General features: G+C 41.9%; 1 protein-coding gene across 1 annotated transcript; it reads left to right on the forward strand.

Annotated features, from left to right (window-relative positions):
- The first annotated feature begins 4536 nt into the window (after positions 1–4536).
- On the forward strand, positions 4537–7590 carry LOC120828636 (ras-related protein ORAB-1). Its single transcript, XM_040192148.2, has 6 exons — positions 4537–4710; positions 5484–5556; positions 5768–5863; positions 6294–6389; positions 6498–6629; positions 7118–7590. The coding sequence occupies exons 1-6, from the start codon at positions 4697–4699 to the stop codon at positions 7349–7351; spliced, it is 645 nt and encodes a 214-aa protein (XP_040048082.2). The 5' UTR covers positions 4537–4696; the 3' UTR covers positions 7352–7590.
- Positions 7591–17302: the final 9712 nt, after the last annotated feature.

Genomic DNA, 17302 nt, shown 5'->3' on the forward strand with positions numbered 1-17302 from the left:
TTCTCGAACTGCAGGTTTATACTATAGGCTGACCAGTCCATAGTTAAGTGCAGGGTGTGAAAACATTCCTCCTCTGTAGGTTTGATGTGAAGGCATCTGACTACGCCCCTCCTGCGGTTGCAAAATGGAACAGTCCAATAATCCAATTGACCTGTAATGCAGCTGATCGGTCGTTGGCAGGAGGAGGGTCGGCTGCAACCCACTGGCTCACAAGCATTGTTCAATACTTCAGTCCACAAAATGCAAAAAACTATATTTGCAGGATATTTTTAAGCTACTACACTGCTTTCAAAACTGATAAAAAACACATTAAAATCACAATGATGACAAACATTTCTAGTAATAGATTATTTTGAAATAATCACAATCATCGAACTACACTATTTCCCCACACTTTCCTTAATATCAAAGACTAATTTCCCCGCCTTCAAAGAAGCAGTTCAACCCTAATGTTTAAAGATACATTACAGTTTAGTAGATAAATATTCAATTATGTTTGACCCAGCTGACTGACTCAGACTTCAACACCTCTCTCTCCATTCAATTGGCAGTTTGGAATAAACCGCTTTGTTATACCAATAAAGCGCAGCGATCAAAAAACAATAACGTCATGCTTCAGCACAGCTGTTAGAACAACAAGAGGAAAAATCGGCCAAATTCACACTGTGTGTGTCTCAATAACAACGCAGATCAGTGCACTGTTTGAGTGGCTCAGTGGGTGAGTGCTATTGTGTGTATGCAGGGTTGAACGTGTATGTTGCTTTGAACTAAGTATGCTCAGAAGGAGAGGAAAATCTCTCTCTCTGCTTAAAATCTAGAAGGCGCTGAAGTGATGAATGTGACATTTTCATTCATAAAATATCAATTAATAAAAACCATTAAGTCCTGCTTCAACTGGTGCAATGAGGAATTGTGTCATTATTATTATAATTTGGATATTTCAGACACACTCACTTCAGTTTACCTCCATGTAGTGTTTAAATGATGTGGCAAAACATCATTTAAACTTCCCCCAAATTGCTTTCAGCTCCTTCGTTGTTTGCTTTCATTCGTTTGAGCAAATTCCCAGACATATTGTTCATCTCTGCATTGCCCTTTGGTTTCTTCAATCAATGAATTTGTCATGGTACACTTATGCATGCACACTGTAAAACCTTTTATTGTAAAGTTGCAGAATATTATACCGTTTTCCTGCGAGAGGACCTTCATCACTTCATTGTTGTGGGATTTGCCTTGAAGATGCATCTGCCTTGGTCTATAGGAAATGCCTCCACTTTTCTCAGGATGCAAATGTATGTGAGCAGTTCTGTGGTTTGTGTAGCAGGTATTTTTCCTTTCCTGCACCCGCCAAACCTTCATGGCTGATACAAGATATTTTTTATCCTTTGTCTCAAACCTTCAAGGGCATGTTAGGTTTCCTCAGCTGGTAGCTCTGGCTGCCATGTTCTGCACTTATAGCTGTCTGCTGGTCCTCGGGCTGAGGTAGCTCCTGTGGCATCCTTTAATGCTCAATGCCTAGCAAGGGTGTTGTTCCTGTTCAAGTGCTCTACAGTGGTGTAGTCTATATTTTTGTAGTGAGTATAGGTACTGTGATTTCCCCCTCCCAGCACCATACTCGCCTGTCCTAGAGCGACACCCCATACACTAAGCACTGTGACATCACACAGGCACACAAACACACACACGATATCATACAAGGTACTCTCACTTACCAGGTAATAGTGACGGTAGAAGTGCAGTAGAATTTTCTGTAACGGTAACGGTAACCATTGTTTCATTATGGTCTGTGGCAGCTGCAGTGTCACCCGACGTGGCAGTAAGCTTCAGGGACAGGCTTTTGAAAACACTGAAGTCGTGTCGTATACGTGTCATATCTTGTTACTTTTAAACTTTGTACAAACTCCCTGATAGAGAATGTCTCTGACGGGCTCTGACTCGACCTAGTTGCGACAAAAGAAAAGACTGTGACCGCCAAACAACTTGTTGTTGCTTAGTAACGACGCTGCTTTAGATGGATCGAAGGCATGGAAGCCCCAAAGACCCAAATGTCAGTGCTTCACAACACAGACGGGGTGAATTTATGAGTGAAAGTTAGAACGTTCTGTCACAACGATGTTGTTACGTATCATCACGCTTTTGTTAGTGGGTATACGGCGTATATATACACCTGCGTATCACGTAGACTACACCGCTGCTCTACGCGTACTTTAAATTAGCTCAGAAGTGATTCATTGCCTCCGCCAATCGTAAAATTATACCAGCAAAGGATTTGGGGTACTGTCTTAATACGTTCGTGGGGATGATTATTAGGCATTGTCCTCTTAGCTTTGTACTCCTATTTCATCAACTAACACTCTCACAAACTGCCGTCTGTCAGAGGGGGGGGGGGGGGGGGGGGGGGCTCTCATAACTCACCACTCATAACTTTAGACAGCAAATCCAGGGGAATTTTGTTCCAGTTTACCTGAAAGGCTTCAGGACAGCTCTTCTTTATATGTGGTCGTGAGGATGGTTGAGGAGAGGACATGGGGCTGCTTGAGTATGAAGAGCTATCAACAGGTGAGGTGATTGAGTACAGGTACTAAGACAACGAAATGTAGTTTAGCATTTAGCAAGAAAGCAGATAAAGTGCAGAGTATATATATGTGATGTATACAAATAAGACAAATATACAGCACAGTATGAATTATACATGGGGCAGTATATAAAAATAAAAGATCTCCAGTATTGAGCAGCAAGGTTGTAAATATGAGCGGCATCAACTGAATTACAAGTGAATTACTTTGTAATTTCCAGCACTCAGGATGGGCCTGATTCCCCCATGTGTTCCTCTCGTACATATTTCCGGTCTTGTCTGCTTTCTACTCCCTGTAGTAACAGCTTTTCGACCAATTACCTTATCTTTTCTCCAGGAAGACATGGTAGTGTGACCTCTCAAACCTTTTCAGACATTAGCTAGTGATGGGACAGAATGCTGCAATGCCACTAAAGAGAAGCCCAACATACTGTATGTGTCTCTTAGCTCTAGACTCCTATCAGTACTTCAGAGTAAGCTATCTGGTCTCTGGTGATGGCAGGTGCACAAATTACCTCCACAATTTGTCTAAGCTGTAATACGGGTTGCCACACTTCCATTTCAACTGAATCTTGTCCCCTATCAAGACTGGCAGGACCCTGAGTAGCGTCCAATTCTAGACAGCATGTCCACTTAATTTCACTCCCAGGATTAACAACACATGGCTTGTTATTGGCATCATTGCCAAGATATTGTAAGTAATTTATGTGCTGATTTAATTGCAAGTAAGTGAACTCCTTCTATTCGATGAGATGGCTGATATGAAATGCCAGGTCATATGATACAATGCCTTCAAAAAGATCATGGCCTAAGCATGGCGGTAAACCAGGGTTACATACATGAAAGCAAGTTCATTGAACTTGGAATCAGATTTAATACCAATAGATAAATCTATATAATTTACAGGCATGTGCTGCACATTATCTTTGTGTGGAAATAAATGTTACACGATCTATGTCACAAAATTTTTCAATGAAACCACGGATGTTGTGCGATCCCAGATTATCTCCAGCAATAGCACACAGAGTGCCTTTCACCTCCTCAAGTGTGGCTAAGCCATTATCCCCTAGATCTCTGAGATCTGTAAGTATACCAAAGACTTTTTCTTGTACTAGTACTTAAGTAATCCAGCTCCCTACATACTAGAGCCAGTTGCATTGGTCCAACACTCGACCTATTATGAGGTACTATATTGGCAAGACTAACGTACACTGCAAAAACTTTGCTTCTTTTTGCCTTAGTAACACATGCGTGGCCGCAAAATTGACAACTGAACATTATGTAAAAAATAAACTAGATTGTTTCCCGTCAGTAAATTAATTGTATTCATTATTTGAATGTTAAGTAAGCTAAGGACAGCTTAGCTAGCAAACATGCATGCCTCCCGCATGGAGGAACATGCTAGCAAATGTGATAAAAAACATAAATTGAAACACGACTTCAAACCGCAAAGAAAAGTCGCTCTTGTTTGCTCGTGAAACTTGAACCTAGTTTTAAAGAAAAAAGAACCAAGGAATTTCCGTCTGTTTGGACCTCTATTGGCTGACAGCAGTGGTTTGAGGTTAAAGATCAAATTGGTTTATATAAAAATATAAATCACAAATGTGTTGTAATATGCCTTTGGTGTATCTCTCGTGCTGCTCTCCGTAGTTTCCTACTTCCTGCCTGTTGGCTGAGGCTAAACGTGCAGATGGGATGTCCGAGCGGCAAAGGCTGCTAAACTCACCACAAAACACGCCGGATGCGATTACAGATACATCACAGAAGGGAAACGAGTAAATATGATATAATACTAAGAAATTAGTCCATTTTAGTTTGCACTCAGCGGAGGGGTGGGGGAGGTGTTGTATTGGCCTCTCGGTGTGTGTTCGGTTCCAGGTGCTGTCCCCAGTGTAACCTGAGCTGGATCTTTATTAATAAATAATGCATCTGAACCAGTCAGCCGGTAGCTCCAGCTTATTCTGCCATTTGCCCTCCAAAGCACACACACACACTCGCACACACACATATATGCCGAGAACAGGAGAAACCATCACAGAGATAATCTGACTGTTTTCAGTTTTAGGATTCAATTTCAGGGATCTTTATTTTGTCGTGTCACCTGGAGCCACCGCAGCAATCATGAATCCTGAATAGTAAGTATTTGTTTATCTTCGCTGTGTGTTGTTTCCTATGGCGTTTAACAGTGGGACACACCGACATCTGCTCTTTGACAGTGACTGTTGATGTGAAGAGTTACTTGTTTACCACCTGGACAAGGGGAAATATCTCTTCTGGTGTTTTAATGCTACTGCAAGATTGTGTGCGTACTAATGTTTTAGCTCCATCCTATGATTAAGTGATGATGAGTAAAGATATGTTGCTTTAATTCTATATGTGTAGGAAACACAATACGGATGATTTTGACTATGAGGTACCTGTCAGCCACAGAGCCGATCATTGAGTGTCCAGGGGTGCGTAAGAAAACATCTAGTCATTTTTCTTATTCTGGGTAACCTGCAGTTGGATCACTAGGCCCAGGTAGTTCATGGGAATTGGAGGCTTTAGAACAAACTCCGCCGCCACTTTAAACTTCTGTTGTGTGATTTTCAGAAGCACAGCGCTGGAAGATTTTTTTTATTTGAATATTATTCTAGTCAAAAATGGGGTAACAAATATATAGTTGGAATAAAGTTAAAACAATCTCAAACAATTTAGCAAACTTTGCAAACCGTAGTATGATAATGGAAATACTCAACACAGCAACACAGTTTTGTTTCCATCCAAAACTTTAAGACTACTGATTTGTATCTTTAACAGCTATTTACAAAATATACAACGATAATCCTAATCTCCAAAAGTGACTTAAAGACTAACAAGAACAGCTCCCCCCAATGTTTCATGTGTATGTATGTGTCTCCTCCTCAAGTGACTACCTGTTCAAACTTCTTCTGATTGGTGACTCTGGAGTCGGAAAGTCTTGTCTGCTGCTGCGTTTTGCGGTAGGATTATAAGGAAAAACCTGTACACAACTTTGTACTTCTATTTGTGTGAGCACACCTATTGACATAATAGCCCTGTCCTGTAAGGAATAAAAGCCTGACCGCTTCACCTTTAGAACCAAACCCCCTGAATCCGGCACTAGAAGAACCGTCCCAAAGTGAGGACAGACAAAAATGTCTTTACTTACCCCAAAAATGTGCCTCCCCTCAGGATGACACCTACACTGAGAGCTACATCTCCACCATCGGAGTGGACTTCAAGATCAGGACCATTGACATGGACAGCAAGACAGTGAAACTCCAGATTGTAAGAGAGCGGTGTTGGATGAGTTCTCCTCAGGAAACACCTCCTGCTTAGTTTGTCAAAAGACGCTAAATGACATATTTACAGCTCATCGAGCCGGCGGCTAGCAGCTAACAATGTCAACAGTGATGACACAGCTAACAGTGGAGGGGTTGTGCGACGCTGTTGGTAGGTGCGGTGTTATCGGCTGCTAGCTCGGGAACATAAACAGAGACGCTCAAATTACAACACCACACACATACACGCACACGCACAAACACTTCACCTCTGCTCAGGTAGACTTTACTCAAACTTTAGCTTTACATAGATAATAGTCTCCTGCTATATCAATGCTCTGAATATCATATGAGAGAGCACTGTTTGATGTAGAAGCTCGGTTGTTCTGCAGTCGGGACACACTGGCGCATCCTCCTTTTGTGTGTGTGTCCCTCAGTGGGACACAGCGGGGCAGGAGAGGTTTCGAACCATCACCTCCAGCTACTATAGGGGAGCCCACGGCATCATCATCGTTTACGACGTCACGGAGCAGGTCAGCGTGTGTTTCTGCCGCCCGGCCTCAACAACACAATGGGAAGGAGGTTGCACATTAACTTCTCCCCTCCTCCTCTCTCTGTCTCCGTCTCTCTTCTGTCCACAGGAGTCCTTTCACAATGTGAAGCAGTGGCTGGACGAGATAGATCGCTACGCCTGTGAGAACGTCTCCAGGCTGCTGGTGGGGAACAAGTCTGACCTTGTCATTAAGAAAGTGGTGGATGTCGCCACTGCTCAGGTAGCCAGCTGCACACCTTCCGGATGCTGTTAAACACCATCGCTGTAGCAGCTGTGAGGCTGTAATACACATTAAACAACACAAAAGCAAATTGGATGTTTAAATGAACTACCACAAGATCTTCCGTCAACCGACAATCGTTTGTGCTAAGCTGCCTGTATCCTTCTAAAATGCTAACTACAGTAGTAGTTTTACAATACTCATCAGAATGTAAAGCATTAACACCCGCTTTAATATTAAAATGTCAAATCATCAATAATGTAAGACTCTGAGGGGATTCATTTCCACAGTATCCACTGTTAACACATGTGCATATGTTACTGTTCATTATTTTGAAAGGATGTACAACTGCATTGCTCAATGAAGTACTCCTTCCACTGTGATGATTCAGCATATTAATAGATCTGTGATTATTTACGCTTCTCGCTCTCGGACTCCTTCCTCCCCCCTGGTCCCTTCCCTTCCCTCGCCCCCTTTGCCCTCTACAGGACCTGGCCTCATCTCTCAAGGTCCCCTTCCTGGAGACGAGCGCCAAGAGTTCAGACAACGTGGAGAGGGCTTTCCTCACCATGGCCTCGGAGATCCACAAGCGTGTGGCCAGCGAGGGAGGGGGGATGCAGAGCGAGTCGAAAGAGACCAGGGCCCAGAGTGCCAAGATCAACAGCGCCCCGCTGTGGCTGGGAGGGGACAAACAGACACCGGAGGCTAGCAACTGCTGCTGAGCACGGGACACGGCAGACGGGCTCAGGACGATATCATTTTGTGCTTCGGACACGCACTTATTGTCAGGATATTGACATCTTTGCTACTAAACTAAAGATGTGACATTTCAGGACAAATAAAATGTTTGTTTTGAGCTTGATGTTATTAGTATTTCAAATAAATATATGGCGACATTTCTGCTAGATTAAGAGACAGAGATAAATGTGACAGGAGTAATTAAAACTCGGCCCAATGAACATCTAGGACATCTAAGTGTCTTATTGCATCACTCCTTTGACTCTTGATAAAAGATGGAAACAGAAAAATTCCTGTCCCATGCAACAATAATTGAATAACACAAAATAAGAGGATCTGTATGATATCAGAAGTTTGAGCTGCGGCTGTTATAGATTCATTTAAAGTGTCTTTCCCACCGTCTCCCTCAGAGGGGTCTGATTGTATTTTGTCAGTTTGGTGTTGTGCATATTTAAATAAAGACATCTCAGGAGTCTGGACGCCTAAATTATGGTCAAAGGATTAAAAATAGATGTAAAAGGCCCACATGTCAAGAACATGTCCATCACAGAGAACAAAATCTAGATGCTTGTATGCTATATAGTTATATTATGCAAAGTATAGGATGTGATTTCTGGACTCTGGTTAATACTAGCAGTAAAAGACAGGATATCTAAGTCTCTGCTGTTCTTTGTTATTCCATCCCAACAGAGTAATCCGAACGGGATACTGCATCTGGAGTACACCTTAAACATGCAATATAAAGGATCACAAATTGACCTGTTAGAGTGAGCCAGTGTGACACAGCCACCGTTCGGACCGAGTTGCAGATGTTAAGGTGGGAAGACATGACATGGGGGATTTACTCAACTATATTGTTGTACAGCACCAATCTAAGTGTTATATTCCAAGAATAGAAATAGGCTAATTGATTTCTGAATCGTCAAAAACAGAAGATTGTATTATCAAAAATCGGTTGAAATCCAGGCTCAGTCGAAGGAAAAAAGAAAACACATAGCAGATTTTTAAGACATTCACATCTCCAAGTAAGTCATACGATACCTTCTTTAAGGTAAGAACAGGGAGCTGTAGTCCTGGGTGTGGTGTACTACAAATTAAAAACAAAGTTCATTCGTAGCCAAGTTTCAGTGGTTTTTTGATCCGACCGGCAAACAAAAAATGGTATGAAAAAAAATTAATAGAACTGAGTCAAAACTATATTCAACCCCAAAATATAAAGTGGATTTAGATATGTTTACATCAAGGCTTTCCACAAGGCTAACCAATACTTCTACTCTACAATACATATCATATTAATGAAAGTTTATAAAAAGAGACAACTCTTTATTTCACCAAACTTCCAGCTGCACAATAGAAATTCTCAATATGCATGTGTCTAAAAATGTATTGTTACTTTACTTTTTTATGAGTTGAAGTAAGAAAGCCTCATTCTCCTGCACACCAACACAGACAGACTTGTCTCAAGGTTAAGAAAGTCGATGACTTCTGGACTGATTTCCAGTGTGTGAGCCACACCACGCTGATGATTCCTACAGTTCATTTCACTCAGTAAAGAATATGTGCTTGAAGCCTCGGTACCTTTGCGTCTAACTAGAAAGAGGAGAATGTAGGAGAGATAAATGTAAAACAGGATAAGGGAGAAAAACAAAACAGATAAGCTGCTGTTTCTCTCCACTAGATGTCAGTCTTGTCAGCTCTGACTTTCAGCCCGGCCCCTGATGCTCGATGGTCAAGCCGACAAAGTGATCCGGCATCTGGAGTTTCCCCTCCCTTCAGTGCTTCACTTTCATCTTTTGCGACAGGTATTACTTCCGCCCATGGTCTAACCTCACCTTGTCCTTCATCTGGTCCCTTGTTTTGTTTTCTTCTGTTCCTCTCATCTCTAATTCTTTTTTTGCAACTGATCCCCGCCAACCTACGTCTCATCCTATATCATTCCCCTACATGTCTCCCCCTCCCCATCACCTTCTCGCCTCACTCCTCTTTCTTTTTGGTCTGACTGAGTAGCTTGATGCTTCTTTGTTAGTTGCTGTTTTGTTCTGGAACAATGTTCAGGTGGTGTATAGTACAACAAGGACATGTTATTATTGTGTTATTATCCGCCTCACCAGCGGTTACAGGTCCAATGCAGCATACTGTCATTAGATACCAGGAAGTAAACAAAAATAAATAAATATAAAAACAAGATCATCTAACTTTACTGTTAATGTAAGGTCATTTGCTCAGACTCAAATATAGCAAGGCTGTAAACGTCTTTATAAAAAGTAAATGTCATCGAGAGTTACTAATAGTCAGTATAGTTCAATCAATTTGTTATAAAAATGTCAAACTTGACCCTGAGTGGGTCACAATAAACACATTTGAATAGGCTATATTTAAGCCGTTGACACAGTGTAAATAAAATAAAAACATACTGAATAAATACTATTGGCAAAATGCATGGCATTGCATGTATTATCCCGTTAATCAAAAACACGGCAACTTGCTTCTTCGACCACACTAACACACATTTAGAGAGTACTGCCACCTGGTGGCTTCCATCGGTTACAATTCAAATCCAGCATACCTACATACAGCGGCAGTAGAATACATTTTTTTTATTGAAAGTTTTTTTTTTTACACCTTATACCTTATATACACTGTCACCTCACAGCAAGAAGGTCCTGTGTTCGACTCCGCCCAGTGGCCTTTCTGTGTGGAGTCTGCATGTTCTCCTCGTGTCTGCGTGGGTTCTCTCCGGGTTCTCCGGCTTCTTCCCACAGTCCAAAGACATGCACTGGGGATCAGGTTGGGGCTTTCTTAATAGGCAGTGCGAGGGTTGGCACCAGAATGGCAGCCAAGCTAAATGAAAAAGGCATTAGGCCCGAAGATCAAAATAAAAAAAAAACATTAAAAAAACATATGCAGTTACCGGGCCGCTTTATGTACTGGGCGAGGGGGGAGGGGGGGATTGATGCGTTAATGATGGGCTAGTGTGAAACACTTGGAGAACCAAGAGGGATTGGGATGTTTGTGTGAAGTGCCTTGCATAAGTATTCACCACTCTTGGATGTTTTCCCATTTTGTTGATTTTATACTGTCAATGTAGGCAGCATGGTATAATTTGGCTGTTTGACAGTAATTTGCAATAAAAGCTCATAACTTCCATCCCGCGCTAGTGTCCTGTGAGAGTTCTTTTGCCTTTTAGCTTATTGCCCATTCTGCAGAGTGATTTCTCTGCAGACTTCAGTTTCCTTTTCTTCTGAGTGTGTTGGAATGAGTTCCCTGCATGTTGGTTAATAATAATCCAGCCATCTTTAGCCACAGTGTTCACTACCAGGGGATTCAGTGTATGTGTATTAGATGAGGAGAAAAGTGCTTCACTGGCAGATTTTTCAATCGCAGCAGTTGGATATTACTTTTCCTCCAGGAAGCCCGCAGCGGTCCAGATAACGAGGCTGATTGATGCTCGTGGTGAAGGGTCAGCTTATCCTTCATCATGGGACTTATTTCTGTGCCAGGGGAGAATAGAGCAGTGTTGCAGATGGATTGTAAACGTCTTTTATTTGTTCCATGTTTATACCTCCTAATTTAGGAGGTTGCAACTTAATAGGAAACCGGTGGTACGCAAGAGGCAATATAGTGGTTCATGGACCAAAAGGTTGACTTAATTCGATATTTTTCTTGTTGTCAGCATGTTCCCCGATTGTAAGGATGGTGAGGAGCATTTAGGTATATGGACCCTCTTCCAGAGGCAGCAGGTGGTATTTCTCCACTTTGCCAGCACTGACCCAATTAGACCAAGGACCCATCTGGTGGATTTTTACAACTGCTGTGGTGGGGAAAATAGATCCACAGCAGAGCCACATAGGATTTTAATCAAGCCAAAGTTTTTCCCTGAGAAGCCCAGTTGTTATTGTATGTAAGTCACGATGTGTTCAATGTGGACACGATTTCTTTTTCAATTTGGCTAAGTGGATTTGTGCATGGAGCCAGTATTATTGAAAGTTACGTTATATAATGAGTATTATGGGATAAAAAGATCCAGACAGTGGGCGAGAGTCCTCGTGGATGGCTGAAAGACTAAAGGTGGCCATTGTTACAATTATTACACAACGTTGCCTAAGAAAGCCTTGTTGTTCAGCAACAAAATAGCTTTATTGCCCAAATCCTTTCCTCTTTCACAACGTTAACCACGTATCGTTGTGCTTCAACAACTTGAACCTGATCATCAGGGTTTGCAAGAAGGTAGAATGTCAACATTTTTCTAAATGTATTACACACATGTGCAAGAGTTCAATCTGTAAGGATTTTGTGTTCGGTCTGCCCCTCTCGGTAGGGTCGTTGCCAAAATAAAGCCGAATAGGTGGTTCAATTAAAATCAACTCAATGTTTATTCTATAACAAAAGCTAAAACGCTCGCAGTGATGCACCACCACATTTCCAAATGTTATTTTTACAGTGGTAGGAAGCATGGCTGAAGTAATCTGCTAGGGGACGCTGAGAAAACATTAACATTTTTACTGCATTGACTGAGAGATCAAAAAACATAAAGTTTGTATGAAGGAAAATTCATCCGGTCTCCTTAACAATAAAACAACATTTTTTGTGTGTAGTAAAAACAAATCACGAGAGTAGAAATCACACAGACCGGAATAGAGAAAGTCACTGTGGCTCACATGAACATGCGTCTCGGGTGACCACACGACCGGATCTCCCTTGTACTACTCTGCATGCAAATAAACATTCCGGTTTTTACAGACCAGATAGGTAGTTTGAATCTCAATCTCATTGAACACATGCTCCTTCTCCTAACATAAGCTGTCACTTATAAAACAGTATGTGCTGACTAACAGCATTCAGTTTTCTAGAACGATCCCAGAAAACCGTACGGTAAGACACAAAAGTCCATCGATAAAAATACTTCTGATCTATGTTTTAGGCCATAGCATCCTTCAGAGGGATCTACATGGTCCAACCATGAATACAATTCACACAAAACACTAATTGTGGTCAGGATTGGACTATACTTGTTGTGTTCCGTAAATCCCCATCAATGTGGGAGTGGGCGTACACGCACCATCCTGATTCCCGCTCCTACGGCTGTTCAGCTGTCAATGAGAAAAAGCTGCAAAGCAAAAGCACAGTTTCACCTACTGTGTTACGATATGCAGCGAGGGCTGAACACCAATACTTGAGCAGCTGTGGTTACGCACGCCTCAGGCTATTTAAAGTGTCTAGACTGCTCAATTACTGGCGCGAAAATAGAATGACACATAAATTGCATTGTTACATTACAGAAACTACCAAACCTTATTTGTCCATCTTGTGTAACCCTTGATTAAAATATGTGTGAAGGGTGCACATTCTCACCACAAATTTGATGTTTTTTCAGACACCATAGAACTCCCAGCCTGAGCTGCGACCCCACATGAATCTATGCTTTCATTCAACAAAATTGTCGGTCACATAAAAAAATGTCAAAACAAGACAAAAATTGTGTTTTGAATTATGCAAAAAGGCGTCTGAGTGGAGATGAGACACTTATCTAAGACTCCGTCTTAGGGGGGAATGCATTATACAGCACCAGTAGTCAGACGTGTTCTCTTGTCTGATTAACTGCAGGTGTTCTGTTTGGAAACTTCCCAAAAAAAGAAAAATCCCAGTAGGGAATCTGCAGTCTCATCTTTGCTGCTGCAACCCCCCACCCCCCCCCCCCCCCCACCCCTGCCTGTGTCCCATAATACTACAATCACAACAACCTATCCAGAAAGCTGCATGCTTGCCTTCTGCCTCCATAATTCCCTCATCCTGGCTGAGCGCAATACCGCGCGTCAAATTTGAAAAGCTAATGTTGGCCATGTGTCGGCCCCGTATGCCTGCTGTCGCTCTGCAGTTTATTTATGAAGCATGTTTACTGCAGACAACAAGATTCTTGGACCAGGCAAAAGGGTAAAGGGGTTGGAAATTGGCTGGGTATGGAGCCAAGACCACGTTGATCAGAATGTCAACCAGCAGCGCTGAGAGGCTTGAGGTGGGTTTATACTTGAACTGAGCTCCTTTGTGCAACATATTGAATGGTAGTTTATTTTTTATAACTATTATTAATGGAGCGACTACTCCACCGTCGTTGACGGGTGAGTGTCCCTCACTTGTGTCTTTTTACTAGCACTTTTGTCCCTCCCATAAAGGAGAGATGCAAGGAAAGCATACAAGGAGAGAAGAAATACGTTTTGAGAGACATGAGATGTTCTTTCCTCAGCGGCTGTGACGTAAAGCGGCGTCCGTTTGTGATTAGTGGTCTGCCACTCACAGCTGGTTCAACTGTCAGTCAGCTTTAACAGCTGTCGAGGCTAGAGTTTGTGTCTGCAAACATGTACTTTATTTGAACTAATAAAGACAAACTGTCCACGCCGCTGTGGTATGTGATCTCTCTGCAACCTGGTTCACAAGCTGCATTGGATGTTTATACTGTTATACTGCACAGGAACGAGTCATTATCAAATAACCCTGGATACAATTGTGTTTTTTCATAAACCCTGTAATTCATTCAGCTCAATGTTTCGGGGGAAATAGAAACTACTCAAGTCATCAAACTCCATGCACAGGAATGATGATCCTCAACTGACTGACTATGACAATAAATTATTTCTCTTTCTCTAATTGTGTTCGTGTCAATAAAAAAAAAGGGAAATGATATGATGAAAAGGAAAATCTATAGTTTGATGGGAATGGACACAGGATGTAGATGTAGACAGTTTGTAAGCGTAAATGCAGCTAATGGCCTTGTCAGAAGCCCTGAAGCAGAGTGAGGTGAGCGGCATGCTAAGTGTAAACAGAGGCAACCCGGCTCACTGACACCGGCATAATCCTTAAAGAAATCCCTCCTCCCTGGCTTCTTAACTTTTGTTTCTCTCATTCCTTTTGCTTGTTCCTGTCCATTACAGGTTTATAGAGAGGTTACACTCTGCTTTGGTCGTTTGAAATCATGATGCTCTATTGCAGGGGTTTTCAATTAAATTTCAATGGAATCCTTTTGGAGAGAACTTCCTAATGCAAACGTCTAGAACATTATGTCGAACTGCCCGTCAAATTAAATGAAGAAAGTCTAATTGAATAATGTCCAAACATATTTATTGTCAGTTTTCAACTTGATCTCAATGAATTATAGATCATATATAAAATAATAATAACTAAATAAATGTTCTTCTCCTATATAAATATAAGACTGTATTAAATTAAGAAAATATATGAAATAAACCTTGAAAAAAATGCCCTTCCTCGGTTTGAATAATTGTCGGGCAGTGCTGTGTAGTTTGATGTGTAGGATTCTGATCATAATGGGCTCTTGGATTTTCTGTGCCTTCATTCAGTCACTCGTGTGTGGATACTTATGCTCAAAACAGTTGTACTTTTCTTCTTCTAAATAGCTTGCTAGCTAGTTAGCTAGAAAGGCAACAGATGCTTTAGTTGAACACAGTAGCCCTGCAGCTAGTTGGCGAAGAGAAAGCTGTTTAATTCCAGTGTTGCTTTGTGGATTTACTGTTAAAATCATGTGAAGACAGAAAACAAAGATCTCCGGGTTGAAAGTTGTTTTTTTTTTGTCCACCGCCACCTCGACTTCATCGCTGTGTGTGGGTTAACAATGCTGTTAGTTGAAAGCCTGGTGTCTTTCCAGACATTAAAGGGTGCCTCTTGTGAGGGTATCAGACACCAGCTGGTGACAAAGAGAAGACATTTGACATGCTTGCACTTTAAAAATGAAGTGTATTAGTAATCACTACAAAAACGTTCTTATTGGCTGTCATCCAAAATGCCTCGACATTTTCAAGATGAGCGTAATTGCTGATAATGACATCCACAAATACGGATAACAAGACATGACATGAGATTTTGAAGGAGTTCATTAACTGGATGGGGATCTCATATGTCCCCACGTTTGTCTTTAAAAGTTGCATGATTAGCATGCGTGTGCCAGTGTGATGATTAAAAGTGGATTAGCCTGTCTTGATCTGACAGGAAGGAAGTTGTCTGCCAGCGTGAGGAAACATCTTTCATTATTTATTTTGTGTTTTAATTTGTTCTTTTTTAGCAATGCGGTGCAATTCTCTGTAAGGAAATAATCCCTCCTTATTATTTAGGGAGTTGTTTGTTTCGACAGGACAGCAGTTCATTTTAAACCTCCATTTGTTAGGGAGCAAAGGCAGGCAGGAAAAGAGTCTCGGGTGAACAAAACCCAGTCAAAAACGTTAAGAGACAAACTGGCACAGATGAAGAAGTAGACACAGACTAACTACACAGGGGAACCAGACACGGGTGGAAACAATGAGGGCGGAGCTTTCAATCACACAGGGAGGCACACAGACGGCGTCTGAAAGGGGAGGAAGGGTGAATGACAGAAAACACAACAGAAACAGACAGTGACCACAACAACTACCCAGAAGGTCAAGGGCCTGTTCCTCGTACGTGGTTAACTGAGTTAGCCGGATAGTTTTCAGGATGAGATGACGTGGATCCGTCTTTTCGGTCGAGCGTCCACAGTCCCGCAGACGGTCTCACGGATTGTCTCCCACTGTCTCATACTGTACACGTCTGTACAGTACAGTGAACCGGAAAGCCTGATCTACGTCATCATATCCTGAAAAATATTCGGCTAAATCAGTTAGCCACATACAAGGAACGGGGGCCTGTCCTTTTTGAAGCCTTTACTTTTTACAGGATTGATGCTGTTTTTTCACATGCGTGACACAGACCTCTATGTCTGAGCTGCATCATCTGTGTGTGGATGTCCACATTCACGACACGGGACATGGAGCGGTTTGAATCCTGGCTGCTCCATGTCCCATGGCAAGATATCCAACCCCTAACTCGCCTTTACGCACCCTGCTCCCACTGTGTGAGATGGGTTAAATGCAAAGAATAATTCCCCCACTGGTATCAATAAAGGATACTTTCATTCTTTCTTTCACATCTGACAGCATTGTGCATGTGCAGCCAGTCATGTTTGGAACATTTGGAAGACTACAGACGGTAAAAATTTCTATAATGCAAACGAAAAGTACATCATTTATTTTTAATGCACGCAAACAGTCGCTACAGCTCTTTTCGCTTTTCCTGCCATGTCTTCATTAAGTGAATCAGAGCATTCCTGCATGCAATTGTATGTGCAATGACTATCAATTGCTCCACAAGACATGCTCTTATAAATGGTGTCGTCAAATTGATGTGTGTTTGTGTGTGAGGCAACGGATTGGCACTGGGAGAACCTGGCAGAAATGTTGTCACATGACATTGATACAAGATCGACTCATTAGTTGTTGGTGAAGGCGCCTGGAGACGTCCTCTACAAGTGAGGGTTTGGCACATGTGACTAAGACACACCAATGACAGTCCAACCCAGTTATAGTTCTAATTACTTTTCCCTTTTGGGGTCATCTTCACTTTGTAAATCTCATTACATTTAGCTAGTATTCATATACAGCGGGAGAGCTTAAAACAGGTGAGTGGGCACATTATTTTGGCCACGTGTCGGAGAATAAAGTATCACAAAGACTTCTTTCCCCTCTGCTGCAATGTGGCAGCAGGGCTTTCTGGCCAAATATGTCTCCTTTCCAATCTTCTGAGTGTTTATTTTAGGGCTCATTCAGCAATACCTATAAAAAATAATTTTCTCTATTTTGTCACACAAAATACCTACAATAGTCCCGCAATCATGACTGAGAAGGTATAAAGACCACAAAGGCACCTTTAGGGCAGGAGGATATGGGTCCTGCAAATGGCGGCCTTTCAGCAAGGAGACCGCTGTTCGTTAAACCAGCAAACATTGATTTCCGCTTCCTTAACGGCCCTTCAGTAATTACTTTAACCCAAGCAACAACTTTTTCATCATCCCAAAATGTTTTGTTGCTAACTGCGTTCTATGAAGATAGAAGTGTATCATTATGGTTCTGCTGAGC

The sequence above is a fragment of the Gasterosteus aculeatus genome, chromosome 1 (genome assembly GCF_964276395.1).
Source record: "Gasterosteus aculeatus chromosome 1, fGasAcu3.hap1.1, whole genome shotgun sequence".
Lineage (NCBI taxonomy): Eukaryota > Metazoa > Chordata > Actinopteri > Perciformes > Gasterosteidae > Gasterosteus > Gasterosteus aculeatus.

Coding starts and splice junctions, on each gene's coding strand:
- LOC120828636 (XM_040192148.2), top strand. Junction 5,557..5,767: donor GTCTGCTGCTGCGTTTTGCG/GTAGGATTATAA, acceptor GCCTCCCCTCAG/GATGACACCTACACTGAGAG. Junction 5,864..6,293: donor AGACAGTGAAACTCCAGATT/GTAAGAGAGCGG, acceptor TGTGTCCCTCAG/TGGGACACAGCGGGGCAGGA.